The sequence below is a fragment of the Canis aureus genome, chromosome 25 (genome assembly GCF_053574225.1).
Source record: "Canis aureus isolate CA01 chromosome 25, VMU_Caureus_v.1.0, whole genome shotgun sequence".
NCBI lineage: Eukaryota > Metazoa > Chordata > Mammalia > Carnivora > Canidae > Canis > Canis aureus.
Genome location: NC_135635.1, coordinates 2,070,798 through 2,084,380, shown reverse-complemented (window position 1 = coordinate 2,084,380; position 13,583 = coordinate 2,070,798). Strand labels below are relative to the sequence as shown.

Genomic DNA, 13,583 nt, shown 5'->3' with positions numbered 1-13,583 from the left:
GGGTCAACTGTATTTTATTGTGATGTATAAGGATGTAATTGCTATCTCCCTAAATTTACTCTGTTTGTTTAATATTAAATTCTAGGCTCTCAGGCCAAAATTTTAGGGAGGAAAAAAGAAATATTTGCTACAATCAATGTTATATTAGAGCCTGGGATACTTCCTTCAACAGCTTTGCCAGAGATAGGTTATAAAGAGGGCATAGCTGGCCTGCCCAAAATGGTAGGGACCCAGACCTCAAAAAGCCCCAGGTTGCCTTTGGAAAAATCCCAGACTCAGGCTGGGGATAGTCTCACAGCTCAAGAAGGAGAAAAAGAGGAGATCTAGTGTTTTCATGACTTGCCAGGGACCTTTTACCTATGATCTTATTAATTCTTTTTTAACTTCTTTTCTTTTTCAGTCTGTGCTGTTTATCATAATTATACATTTCTTGTGTTTATTCCCACCCTACCCCCAACATAAGGCTACCCTTCCTTTTTTTATTTGCCTTAAAACAACCTCTCTCTAGCTCTAGAAATTACATGTGGTTTGAGTATTTCGACAATTTAGCAAAGAAGTCTGTATTTAACTTATCCAAAGTCTTTGTTTTTCTAAATCATCAAAGTTTTACATTGAAGTAAAAAGAGCATTCATTGAACTTGGAATCCAGTGGATCCCACCATCTAACTGTGTGGCCTTTGGCAAGGTATTTAATGTCTCTAAATATGTCTTCTTATTTGCAAAGTAGACATGGTAATGGAACATTGTGAGAATTATGCAAAATGTGAATAACCAGTCCATGAACTTGAGTTGAATCTAAATATCTGCCTCCTCGTCAGATTGAACAGCCCTCATCTGTTTGGTTAGCTCTCACAGGCTAGTATCCTTGCCCTGCTGTAACATTGCTGAAAGATCTGGATCCTTTCCCATCCAGTGAGGCCTCCCAGAGCACAGAGTTCAGAGGTGAACATGATTTTGAACCAGGGTAGGATCATTCATTCATTAAATGCTAGGTACATCAGTGTAGGCCAGGAACTGAGTTAGACACTTTATTCATTACAGGAAAACAAAAACAAAAACACGGAGTGCCTACCATGTACTTCACATGAATTTCTGCTAACAAACTCACATTAATTCTGTCAAGTAGGCATTGCAACCCACATTTTATAGAGGGGAAATAGAGGATGTGGCCCCTATCCTAAAGGCGTCCAGAAGCCAATTAGAAGAAGATAAGATACAGTAAATGAAAAGCTGCTAGAAACACAAGACAAACTGTAAGAGATGCTAGGAGAAGATATGTGATCAACAGCCATATGACTGGTAAAGACAAATACTGCTCCCTCTGCCGAGAAGCCTTCCCCTCAGTCCTTCCCTAATAAATGTTTACTCCTCCAAGAATCAACCAAAGCATCGCCTCCCCTGTGAAGCCTTCTCTGCTTCTCCAGGCAAACCTGAGTTCTTCTTCTTGTGTCTCACTTAGCCCTCGATCCCTCCTACCCTTACATAGTGTCATTGTTGATGTGCTTGTCTGTTTTCCCCAGACACTGCGAGCTTCTTGGGGTCAGGGTGAACAGACTTACTCAACTTCACCCACAGCTTCATAATAAAAATTAGAGAATACAAGGTTAGAGAAGGAGGGAAAGGTTAGGAGTGTGATTATGAATAAAAGCTCAGGGTATGAATTTAAAGGGCCTATTTGGTCAAGGGGTGGGTGGTTCTTGTAAGATAATGATACGGGTTTTAGAACAAGTGGATTAAAAACCCAGGATTTGGACTTGATCCTGGAGTTATTAGGGAGTCATTAAAGGTTTCTGAGCAGACGAGTCATATGCTATATTTTCATTTCAGGAAGAATAGTCTGGGTAGAGAGTGGGTAGTATCTGAAAACTGGGCAGTCCGTGGTCAACTATCAGCGTGGTCCAGGTGAAAGACAATGAGAGCCCCAAACCATCAGGATGGCCATAGAAATGGAAACCCTTGGGATATAGCATAATTGAAGAAATAAAATATATTTGAAACCTTTAAAAAAAAAAAAAAAAAAGACCAGGTGTGTGTGTGGGGGGGGGGGGTTGGGCAGCAGCACCTGGGTGGTTGGTGTAGTCTAACTGACTATTCTTGATCTCAGCTCAGGTCTTAATCTCAGGGTCTGAGTTCAAGCCTCACTTTGGGCTCCACACTGGGCATGGAGCTTACTTAAAAATAAAAAACAAAAACCAGATTGGGGAACCAACAGAAATAGATAATTTAAGGAGAAAAGAGTGGAGGATGACTGGGAAATTAGGACAGTGATGAGACCACTGACAAAACAGGAAAGCTGAGGAATGGTTTGTGGGAGGAGAGAATAAGTGTGGTTTTAGATGTGTCGGGCTTGAAACAGGGGCAGGTGGGACATTCTATTAGGATCCCAGGTAATAATAATAAATAAATTATAAATAATAAATAAATGAAATAAAAATAAATTAAAAATTTTTAAAAATTAAAAAAAAAAAAAAGGATCCCAGGTAATGCCTTCTGGTTTACTTCCATATTCTTCCTTCTGATGCCTACTGTTCTGATAGCCATGTTGGCTAATAGCGACCTCTTAAAGGCTGAGAATTTAATCACAGATGCTCTGTGGAATGACCTTTTTCCCAATCCAAGTAATCATGTATAAAGAGGCTTTTCAGAGATGGATTTGCCCAGGAGATGGTTCTAAATAAAGACCTCCAGCGACACAGTTAAAGATAACTAGGAGGCTGGTGACAATGAGCCAGGTCACAGAGGGCTCAAGTGAGATGTGAGTTCAAACCCCTGCTCCAACACTTCTCTCTGAAGACTCTGTGATTCCCTATAAGAATAATTATGGGACTAAGTACAGCGTCCACCTTATAAACTTGCAGTAAGCATTAAAAGTAAAGTGCTTAGTGTAGTTCTCAGCATATAGAAAGTATTAGATTATTAATTAGGATTATCATTGTCATTGATGTGGCCATCCTCTGTAAACTGACCTCCTTGGAAGCAGGGGCCATCTTACTTATTTCTGTAGCTTCAGCTCAGGGTACAGGACATATAAAATTTTTGTTTATTTGTTTGTTTAGAAACATTTAAACCATTACTATGATATATATTTTTAATAAGCCTTTTATTTTACGATAATTTTAAATTTATAGCAAAGTTGCAAAGATAATACGGAGAGTTCCCCAATACCTCTCACCCAGTTCCTCCCACTGATAATATTTACATGTCCATAGTATATTTGCCAAAACTAAGAAACCAACACTGGTACATTACTCTTAACTGTATTCCAGACTTTATTTGGATTTTTTTTTTTTAAGATTTTATTTTTAAGCAAACCCTGCACCCAACATGGGGCTTGAACTCACAACCCTGAGATCAAGAGTTGCATGCTCTACCAACTGAGCCAGCCAGGCATCCCCTCAATCCCACTTTTTTTTTTTAAAAAAAAGATTATTTGCATTTGATCATTTTTCCGCCGATGTCCTCTTTCTGCTCTGGGATTCAGTCCAGGGTACCACACTGCTTTCATTGTCATCTGTCCCCAGTCTCCCCTGGTCTGAGGCAGTTTCTCAGTCTTTTTTTGCTTTTCATAACCTTGACAGTCTTGAGGAAAACAGGCCAGGTATCCTGTAAAATGTCCCACAATCTGGATTTGTCTGATGTTTCTCTCGTGGTTGGACTGGGTTATGGATTTGTGGGAAGAAATTCACAGAGGTGAAGTGCTTTCCATGTCATCATATCAAGGGGCACATGAATACCCACCTGACATCTGTGGTGAGGTTAACCTTGATCACACGGTTAAGCTAGTGTTTGCCCGGTGTCTCTCCTATGAAGTTACTATTTTTGTTTCCTGTACTATATTCTTTTTCTCTCCCCTCTCCCCGGTACTCTTGGAAAAACCCCTTTCACCCCTGTACTCTATTCTTTAGAAGCATGGTCACCAGGTCTAGCCCAAGGCAGGAGAGGTGTTAAGCTCTGCCTTCTGGAGGACAGAGTACCTACATACACTGGAAGTCTTCTGGAAGGAAGATTTCTTTCTTTCTTTCTTTCTTTCTTTCTTTCTTTCTTTCTTTCTTTCTTCTTCTTCAACTGCTTGTTTATATCAGTGTTATGGACTGAATTGTGTCCCTCAGAAGAAGAAATGTTGAAGTCCTAACTGCCAGTACTTCAGAGCGTGACCTTATTTGGAAATAAGGTCTTTGCAGATTTAACCAAGTTATGATCATTAGGGCAGGTCCTAATCCAATATGACTGGTATTTTTATTAAAAGGGGAAATTTGGATAGATGCACACAGAGGGTAGTCAACGTGAAAATGGCCATGTGATTACAGAAGCAGAGATTAGCCTGATGCATCTGCAAGCCAAGGAACATCAAGGACTGATGGTTACCAATCAAGTGAGGAAACAGCAAGAAAGGGTTCTACCCAGAGTCTCAGAAAGAGCGTGGCCCTGCTAGCACTTTGGTTTGGGGCTTCTAGTCTCCAGAACCGGGAAGCAATAAATTTCTGTGCACTTTGTTACAGCAACCTTAGCAAATGAATACAATCGGTCTGCACTTGTATATTTTATTTTTTTTAATTTATTTTAAGATTTTATTTATTTATTCATAGAGATGCAGAGAGAGAGAGAGGCAGAGACACAGGCAGAGGGAGAAGCAGACTCCATGCAGAGAGCCTGACCTGGGACTCCATCCAGGGTCTCCAGGATCACGCCCCGGGCTGCAGGCGGCGCCAAACCACTGCGCCACCAGGGCTGCCCTATATTTACTTTATACCGTATTTAATTCAGTATGATATTATGTATTTGTTGCACAAAATTTTTTCAGCTTGACCTTTGAGAGTCCTTTCAGGTTGGTTCTTATGTGTCTCTAATATGCTCCCATCCTTTTGTTTTTTGAGCACTTCTTTACTTGCTAGTACTATAAGAAGCTCTAGCTCCTCTTCTGTTTCCCTATACCAGGCCTAGAATCAGCTATTCCTGGAAGGAGTTTTGCTTCCTTTTATTGGAGACTGGTACTTAGAAACCAAGATCTGGGTGCTAGCTGTGCTCACCGCTATTGGGATGCCATTGCTTCTAAACCCTTACATGAATGGAGTTAGATAATATGTATGCTAACTCATGTATATACACAAACCTAGCGTTGTTTCTTTCTTTTAAAGATTTTGTTTGTTTGTTTGTTTATTTATTTGACAGAGAGAGAAAGCACAAGCAGGGAGAGTGCTGGGCAGAGGGAGAGGGAGAAGCAGACCCACTGCTGAGCAGGGACCCCGATGCAGGGCCCTGGGATCATGACCTGAGCTGAAGGCAGATGCTTAACCGACTGAGCCACCCAGGAATCCCTAGAGTTGTTTCTAGCAATTGCCCATCTATATGTATATCAAGCTAAATATAAGTTCATATTGCGGTCTCTGACTCCTAACCAAGCACCAGAAGATACATTCTAGCCTCCCCCCCTTACTTATCAGTGACTTCTCCCACCAACAAAGAGAAACCTGGCTCCCAATATCCATAACTTGTTTGTTCAATCCCAGTATATATCCAAGGCAGCTTCAAAAATTTGTAACCTGGGGCGCCTGTGTGGCTAAGTGGTTGAGCATCTGCCTTTGGCTCAGGGCATGATCCCAGGGTCCTGGGATCGAGAGTCCTACATCATGCTCCCCGCAGGGAACCTGCTTCTCCCTCTCTGTGTGTCTCTCGTGAATAAATAAATAAAATCTTTTTTAAAAATTTGTAACCTATAAGCCTGTGAGAATATTTATCAACTAGAGCACGGTGTTTATGTAGATTATGCTGTGCCTTTAATCGTTAACCTTATAGTTTCTAGTCAACACACGGTTTTCTAGAGTTGCTTAGGTCAGCACCTTTTTGCCCCTCACCCCCTTCAGTATGTTTATGTCATAGATCTAGAATACAGTTAGATTTATTTGCAACAGTCTACATTCTATCCTGGAATACCCTAGAATCCTTGTTGGTTTTTAAGTGTTTATGAGGTGTGTACTTGATGGACATATATAAATTCTAAGCTCTCTGAGAGCACAATTTCTCTCTATTTGTGGCCATATTACCTATTCAGATCCACATAAATAGATGCTCCATGAATCTACTGAATATTCTTTTGTTCATTTAATTGCAAAGAAGCAAACCTCAGATCTGCAGTTGCTGTTCCTTGTCCACTAATGATCCCCAATTCCCAAACTGTCTGGCTGATTCCAGCCCAATCTAGAAAAATGCCCTGCTGTCTTCCCAAACTTTCCCAAACTCTATTATAAAGTTGTATTCTTTAGAAAGCCCTCTTTTATTTAATCTGGAGCCAGGTTTCCCTCTCCTATTGCACCCTGACCACCCTCTGGGCCTCTTAGACTCTTTGGCCTTTACTTTGGCCAAAGCAAGGGGAAGAAAAAAAGAGAGGAGGGCTGAAGAGGTGGGCGGGCCAGGAGACCTCCTGGGGTAGGCTGAGCTAGCCCAGAAGTTCAGGAGCAATGGTGGAACCTCCAGAAGAGGTACCCCCATAACCTCTCAATGCCCTCCCCCAGGACTACCTTTGTTCCCACCAGAAACACCAACCTTTACTTAAATCAATTCCAAACTCTTTATATGGGAACTGGGGGCCTAGAGACAAAGAGCATGTAGGGCCCCTGTCCTCAAAGTACTCACACTCTAACTGGAAAAGTAAGACACATGACTAGATAAACAAAAATTTAGGACAGCAACACAATAATGTGGATGAATTCAAAGGAAAGCAGACAGCTGGCCCAGCAGGTGAGGAAGAGGGGATAGAATTTGGTTTGTATTGAGGGAAATGAGGATTCTATTCCTGTGAGCTGAAAGCTTGGAGTCCAGAGGAAGAAATCACCTCTGAGCACCAATTAGGGCCACACATTCACTTCCCTAATCTCCATTCAGGCCCAGAGATGGGAGACTGCCAGGGGGTTCTGGGGAAGGTGATCCAACCAGCTGGCTGAACCAGGGCTCACTGTCCACAGGGCCCTGAATGGTAGATGGGAGCACAGGTTTTATCCAAGTGGGATGTAGGGGACATGACATACCACAGAGGCCTTCAAGGAGGAGAGAGTCATATGAGCAGGACTGTGGGCAGCAGGACCAGCTGGAAGGTTGTGTGGGAGACAGATCGCCGGGATCAAAGACCCAAGGCCAGCTGAGTTTATCACAACAGTTCCCATCCAAGCCACACCAGACTTGGGCCGCGTTACTGATCCGCATCCTGGGGGGCTTTCTGCCTGTGAGATGGGCCACCACTTGAACTCAAAGCTTAAAAGGGTCTAGGCAGGCCCTTTCCGTTACCCTTTCCCCTCAAAAGGAAGTCAGCACCTGGGGTGCTGGGGACTTGGACAGACAGGCTGGCCATGAGAGACAGCATAAGGGATCCAGAGAATGGAGCGTCCTATGCAAGAGAAGGAAGAGGCCCAGCAGAGTTTACTTCTGGAAAAGCCTGTTTTCCCAGCCCTGGCAAAGCTCTCAGCAAAGTCTTCTCTCACAAGGAGGCCAGAGTCCCAAAGGTCTGCACCTTGGCCCACACTCCATTCTGAGCACTCAGCATCTGCTTCAGATCCCACTATTTCCGGTGCTGTGGTAAAGGGCATCCCAAAGGGAGGAAAAGCAGAGTCCAAGTCTCAGCCTGCAAGAAAGAGACTGGTTAGGCTCCAACAGCCACAGAGTGCAGCTCTGGACCTCCACGCTGGAGGAGCAGGGGAAGGGCAGTGTGGTGCTGGCATGGTGGTGGTACTGGACTGGGCCGTCCAGCCTGTGCTGCAGGGAAGGAGAAGCTGGGCGGTGGGGGCAGTAAACAGGGTGGTTCTGTTGTAGGGGTGCTGGTGGTGCAGGAGGGGGAAGGGGGTGTGAGGAGGGGGTATGGAGAAGGAGTGGTGGATGTGAGAGGCTACCCAAGTAGGGGGCTCTCCTGCAATATAACCTACAAAGGAGAAGTATGAACATTTAGAAAGTCACACTGGGATCCTGCAGGGAGGACTCCATCTCCTCCTCATCCCAAACTTCTGATGGCCTTCCTGTTTGAGGTGGGAACAACACGCTGGAACCCATGCTCAGGGCAGAATAAATAGTGATAAGAGTTTGGGGACAGGATGAAGCTAGTTCTCCACCCTTGGAGAGGTCAGAGCTTGGGGCAGGAGGTCCCAGAGTCTCCGCAGAGTGGGGGAGAGCTGCTCCCCCACTCCCTCTCCTCCCCTCCTCCCAGCCTGTCCAATCTGCCTCTGCGGCCCGGAGCTACTGCAAGACACTGCTCCCCAAATTCCTGTTCTAGGGTCCCAGGGTAGCCAGGGAAGGCGGTGGAGGGGGGCCGGGAGTGAAGTTCTTTTTTGGTATTTACCTAAAAGCTCAGGAAGCCCTTGCTGACATTACTGCTTGGGGGCCCAGAATTTAAACTTAGTCACTGCCCAGAGCCCTTGTTTTAGGAAAGAATGAGATGGCTCTTGTTGCGTAATCCGGAGCAGGGCGGGTGTGAGCTGCCAAGAGAAGCGGTCCTTCTTCCGGCCTCTAGGAAGGCGGGAAGGCGGGCGCAGCTCGGAGGCTGGGATGGGTGGGGCAGTGCCCCGGGAGGGGAGGTGGGCAGCGCGGGTGGGGGAGCCGGGGGAGCGGAGGCCGCCCAGACCAGTCCCAGGCCAGCACCCCCTGGCAAAGCTGAGGAAACCGATGAATCCAGGCAACCCAATGGGTGATACTGGGAGTTAAGGGGCAGATTCTAAGAAAGGAATGGAGGCCAACCTGGATGAAGGAGAGAAGTGGGGGAGGGGATGGTTGTTCTCTGTCCACTGTTCCCAAGAGCACCCAGAGTGTGGGTTCCCCACCCGCCTCCACCTCCATAATTGCAAGGGGCCAGTCTCTCACACTGCCCTGTCCCCACCTGCCAGGTGTTCAGCTATTCCCACCCTTGCACACTGGTCCCTCTGGGCTACTCTGGTGGCCCCATCACCATCCTAGGGTTAAAGCCTACACATTGGAGGTGTGCCTGCCCACCCTCTCCCCACCTCTCCCCTTGCTTCCCCCCAACCCCTTCTACAGCCTTAGCCCAGTCTGGCCCCCGGCCCCCGTTTTCCCACAGTAACATGTCAAACCTTGCTCTTCCTCTCCTCTTCCCTGGGCTACTTTCTCCCATCAGCAGTCGCTTATCTCAAGACCGCATTATCCATCATCGGGGCCTTCTTTTCTTTCCCTTTACACACATCCCTCCCGTGACTCCCACACCCCATCCCTTCTCCCTTCCTTTCAAACAGCACCCCCTCACTCCCCACCAGAGACCCCGCGCCCCTTCATCGCCCACACATACACATGAACTGGGTTCCTGGATTTCCCTTCATCCCAACTCCCGTCCTCTCCTTCCACCCCTCCCCACCCTCTAGTGCCTGCAGCCAGCTGTCCAGCTCCCAAATTCCGGCCCGAGAGTCCCGGGAACAAAGCAAGAAAAATCAGAGTAATTTGGGAAGTAAACAGAAACTGGGAAGGGAGGGGGCAGAGTAAGTGGGGAGGACCCAGGTGGGGGGGGCCTCTCCAGTCCCACCCAGTTTAGGGAATGCCCCTGCCTTCTCCCCCACCCCCCTTCACCTGGCTCTTAAAGGGCCCGGCCCCTGGCCGGCGGCTACTTAAGGCAGAGGGGCGGCGGCGGGCGGCAGCTGCTGCAGACTGCCCTGCGAGGAGCGGACGGGGCCGACACCCTGACCATGACCCCCCGCAGGCTGCTGCCGCCCCTGCTGCTGCTGGGCCTGCTGCTCGCTGCCCGCTCGGGAGCCGCCCTGGCGCGGTGCCCAGGCTGCGGGCAGGGGGCGCAGGCGGGCTGTCCCGGGGCCTGCGTGCAGGAGGAGGACGGGGGGCCGCCGGCGGAGGGCTGCGCCGAAGCGGGGGGCTGTCTCAGGAGGGAGGGGCAGCTGTGCGGGGTCTACACCCCCAACTGCGTCCCGGGACTGCAGTGCCAGCCGCCCGAGGAAGACGAGGCGCCCCTGCGGGCGCTGCTGCTGGGCCGCGGCCGCTGCCGCCGGGCGCGCGGGCCCCCGGGTGAGTCCCGCCCCGCCCCCCGCCCCGGAGCCCCGCCCCCCGCCCCGGAGCCCCGCCCCCCGCCCCGGAGCCCCGCCCCCCGCCCCGGAGCCCCGCCCCCGCCCCGGAGCCCCGGCCCCGCCCCGGAGCCCCGCCCCCAGAGCCCGGCTCCGCCCGGAGCCTCGCCCCTAGCCCCGCCCCCAGAGCCCAGCTCCGCCCGGAGCCCCGCCCCCGCCCGTCTGGAGCCCCGCCCTAGCCCCGCCCCCAACCCGGAGCCCCGCCCCCAGAGCCCGGCTCCGCCCCTAGCCCCGCCCTCGCCCGGCTCCGCCCGGAGCCCCGCCCCCTCGCGCGGGGTGCTGCGGAGCGGGGTGCGGGCGGCCCCGCGAGCCCCTGGGTTCTGCCCCGATGCTCCGTCTTCCTCACCCTGGGGAGGGGGGCAGGTTTTGGGGGGCGAACGGGCCAGGGCGGGAAGCAGCTAGAAGCCTGGGGCGCGGCCGGAGGCCCTGAGGGCAAAGCAGGGAAATGTCTGAGCTCTCCATCTCTTCCCCCCCCACACCCCGCTCTGTTTATTTTCCCTGGAAGGGAAAGGTGGGGAGGGAGGGGTTTCGGGTCAGGTCCTAGGCCACAGCATCTCAGCTCCTTCCCTCGACCCCATCCCCCCGAGCTGGAGAAAGGATCCAGACGGTGTTCCCAGCTTCCATTTGGAGAAAGAGGGAAGGGAACCCAGACTCCCAAATCCCGCGCGCACTGAGAAGTATCCCCCCTTTTCCCCTTAATATCAGGGTGTCCAAAGCACCTGAACGTGAAGTCTAGAACAGAAGATGCCCCAAACCCAGAATTGTTTCAGACTAGACTAGGGTCAGAGGGCCGGCTCTGGGGGCCTCCCGAGAAGGGGACAGAGGTGGGGAAAGAAGGAATCTGCCAAATCAGGGTTACGAGCTGCTCAGAACCCTCCACCCACCCTACCCCACCCTACCCCAGGGAGGAAAATAGAAGGCTGAGTCATTGGGTGGGTGGGACAGAAGTGAGTCAGAATCCAAAAGATGGGGGGCAGCACGGGACAGAGGGAGGACAGGAAATGAAAGCAGTCGCCCCCACCCCGGGGCACCCGAGCTCCTGGTTCCTTCCGAGGCAAGGGAGGAGATGGTAATGTGAAGTTTCTTTCAGTCCTGAATGCCTGGGTCCAGGCTGCTAGGGGTTGCCTGGGTGGGTCAGAGGAGGCAGTGGGAGCATGGGGGAGGTAGGGTGCTAAGTGGAGGGAATGAGGAGCATGGTCTGAGAAGGGCAGAGGAAGAAGGATGCCCAGGGAGGCAGGGCTGCAGAGAGAATGGCTCTGGGGTGGGAGGGAGTAGGCAAGTGGGAGCAACTGTCTAGGTTTTGGGATCAGGACCTTGAGCAGAGCTCGTCTTTGGACACGGAAGAGGAGAGATGATGCCTTTAGGGGCCACAATATCTAATTGTACAGCTGGGCCAAATTCCAAGCAGTGCATACTTCCCTCCCTGCCTTTTCCTCACCCTGGCGTCCTGATTTATTTCCTCACCCCCTTCCATCCTGAGCTTTCCCCAAGCCGCCCAGACACCATGTGTGACACTTTCTCCAGAGCCAGGAGCAGCCCACAGGTTAGAAGCCCCTCATTCCCTGCATCTTTGCAACCTGCCCTCTGCCTGTCCCTGCTCCTGGGACCACTGGGGTTGGTTGGGCTGAGCCATGGGGGACCAGAGAAGGGAGAGGACCCCGCTGCGGTGCCCCAAAAGTAATCATGTCTGAAGCCTGGGAAGGGTGGGCTGAGTCACAGCAGGGTCACACCGGGGACACACATTCCACTTGGGTCCCTGCTAACCCCCTCCCACATGCCCGGCTCTCCTTTCCTCATCCCTCTGGCTTGGTGCACCCCCTGCTGGCTTCTCGACGAACATTCAGGTCTTCCCCCCCACTCCCCACCCCAAGCCCAAGGCCTCCCAATATATTTGTATTTGTCCTCTGTGTCTGCTTTCCAAAGTGCTTCTCCCTTATAAGACCTAAGACTAGTCTGGGGATATTGTCAGGAAAGGTCATATAACCCTTTGTCAGAGAGAGAAACTGAGGCCAGAAGAAGGTAAAGGTGGAGGCAGGTTCTAACCACCCTCATTTCTACTACTTGGAAAGACCTTCTCTTCCTCCCACTGCAGGGAGTCCGGGTGAGCAAGGCTCTCTTCCATTTGGTTCTGGTCTTTGACATCTGATTCTCGGACTCTCCCTTCCTCGTTCCTCTTGTGGCTGTAGGGGAGAATCCTAAGGAGAGCAAACCCCAAGCAGGGACCACTCGTCCACAGGATGTGAACCGCAGAGACCAACAAAGGAATCCAGGGGCCTCTACTACAACTTCCGGCCGGCCCAATCCTGGTGGTGTCCAAGATGCTGAAATGGTGCGTGTGCGGCTGGCAGAGAGCAGGAGGGGTGGGGAGCCCCGGACATTCCATCTGAGGCTGTCACCTTGAGCTTGGAGAGGTTTCCCACGTGGGTCCTGGAGCCTGGCTATGGGGGGGAGCCAGGGGGCCATGTCCTGGAGGCTGCAATGGTTCAGAGTTGCCTGCTGTCCCTTTTCCCAGGGCCCGTGCCGCAGACATCTGGACTCAGTGCTACAGCAGCTACAGACCGAAGTGTATCGAGGGGTTCACACCCTCTACGTGCCTAATTGTGACCATAAGGGCTTCTACCGGAAGCGGCAGGTGAGGCCCCTCCTCTCCTCTCTTCCACCTGGTCCAGCAGGAGGCTCCTGCCAGGGATGGGACGAGGGGAGCTTATAAAGGGGCATAAGGAAGACACTGCCCCTGTCTTCAAGATCTCCCAGCTTTAGGGCCCACACAAACGTAGAAGAGGAGCCAGACCGCCCAACTCAGGAATGCCTAACTCGGAGGTTCACATTTATGAGGTGGCTCAGAGTCACCTAGGGGCTGAGAACAGGTGGATGGCTGAGCCTACCACGGAGTCTGAGGATTTGCATTTCTAACACAGCCCCTAGTATTTTGAGAACTAGGGTTCTGATCTAGAAGAATAGGCCCAGTTTAGTGGGTAGAGAAGAGGGGAGCAAGAGAAGGGAGACCAGAGAGCCTCCCTGTCCTAAGAGTTCTCAGATGTTTCTGCATATTACGACGGGGGGGGGGGGGGGGGGGGGGGCGGGGACAGAGCCCATCCCCACCCATGGGCCCTCGTGTCCCTCCCGCTGGAGCCTCAGCGCTGCTGCACCTCTGATCCCTGTGCCTCTCTCCCCAGTGCCGCTCCTCCCAGGGGCAGCGCCGAGGTCCCTGCTGGTGTGTGGATCGGATGGGCCAGCCGCTGTCGGGGTCCCCGGATGGTGATGGAAGCTCCTCCTGCCCCCCTGGGAGCAGTGGCTAAGCCTGGGGGCAGGGCTGGGGGCACTGCCCGGCCAGTGGAAGGAGCATGGGGCTGTCCTCTTGGGTCGTTTGTTGAGTGATGAGTAACTCGGAGCCCTGAGCCCCACACTCCACCTTCAGGCCCCCCCCACTACCCCCCGACCCCCCAGGACCCTGCACATGGAAAGATTGTTGGTGTGGGCTTGGGGTGTTAATAAAGCTGTGTTGGGGGTCTCTGGCCTACGTTTCTG

General features: G+C 51.2%; 1 protein-coding gene across 1 annotated transcript; it reads left to right on the top strand.

The window, feature by feature from the left end:
* The first annotated feature begins 9,609 nt into the window (after positions 1 to 9,609).
* Positions 9,610 to 13,575, top strand: IGFBP6 (insulin like growth factor binding protein 6). The gene is made up of 4 exons (XM_077869921.1): positions 9,610 to 9,999; positions 12,242 to 12,384; positions 12,568 to 12,687; positions 13,232 to 13,575. Exons 1-4 carry the CDS (start codon positions 9,669 to 9,671, stop codon positions 13,352 to 13,354), a joined length of 717 nt encoding a protein of 238 aa, XP_077726047.1. The 5' UTR covers positions 9,610 to 9,668; the 3' UTR covers positions 13,355 to 13,575.
* The last annotated feature ends 8 nt before the right edge of the window (positions 13,576 to 13,583 follow it).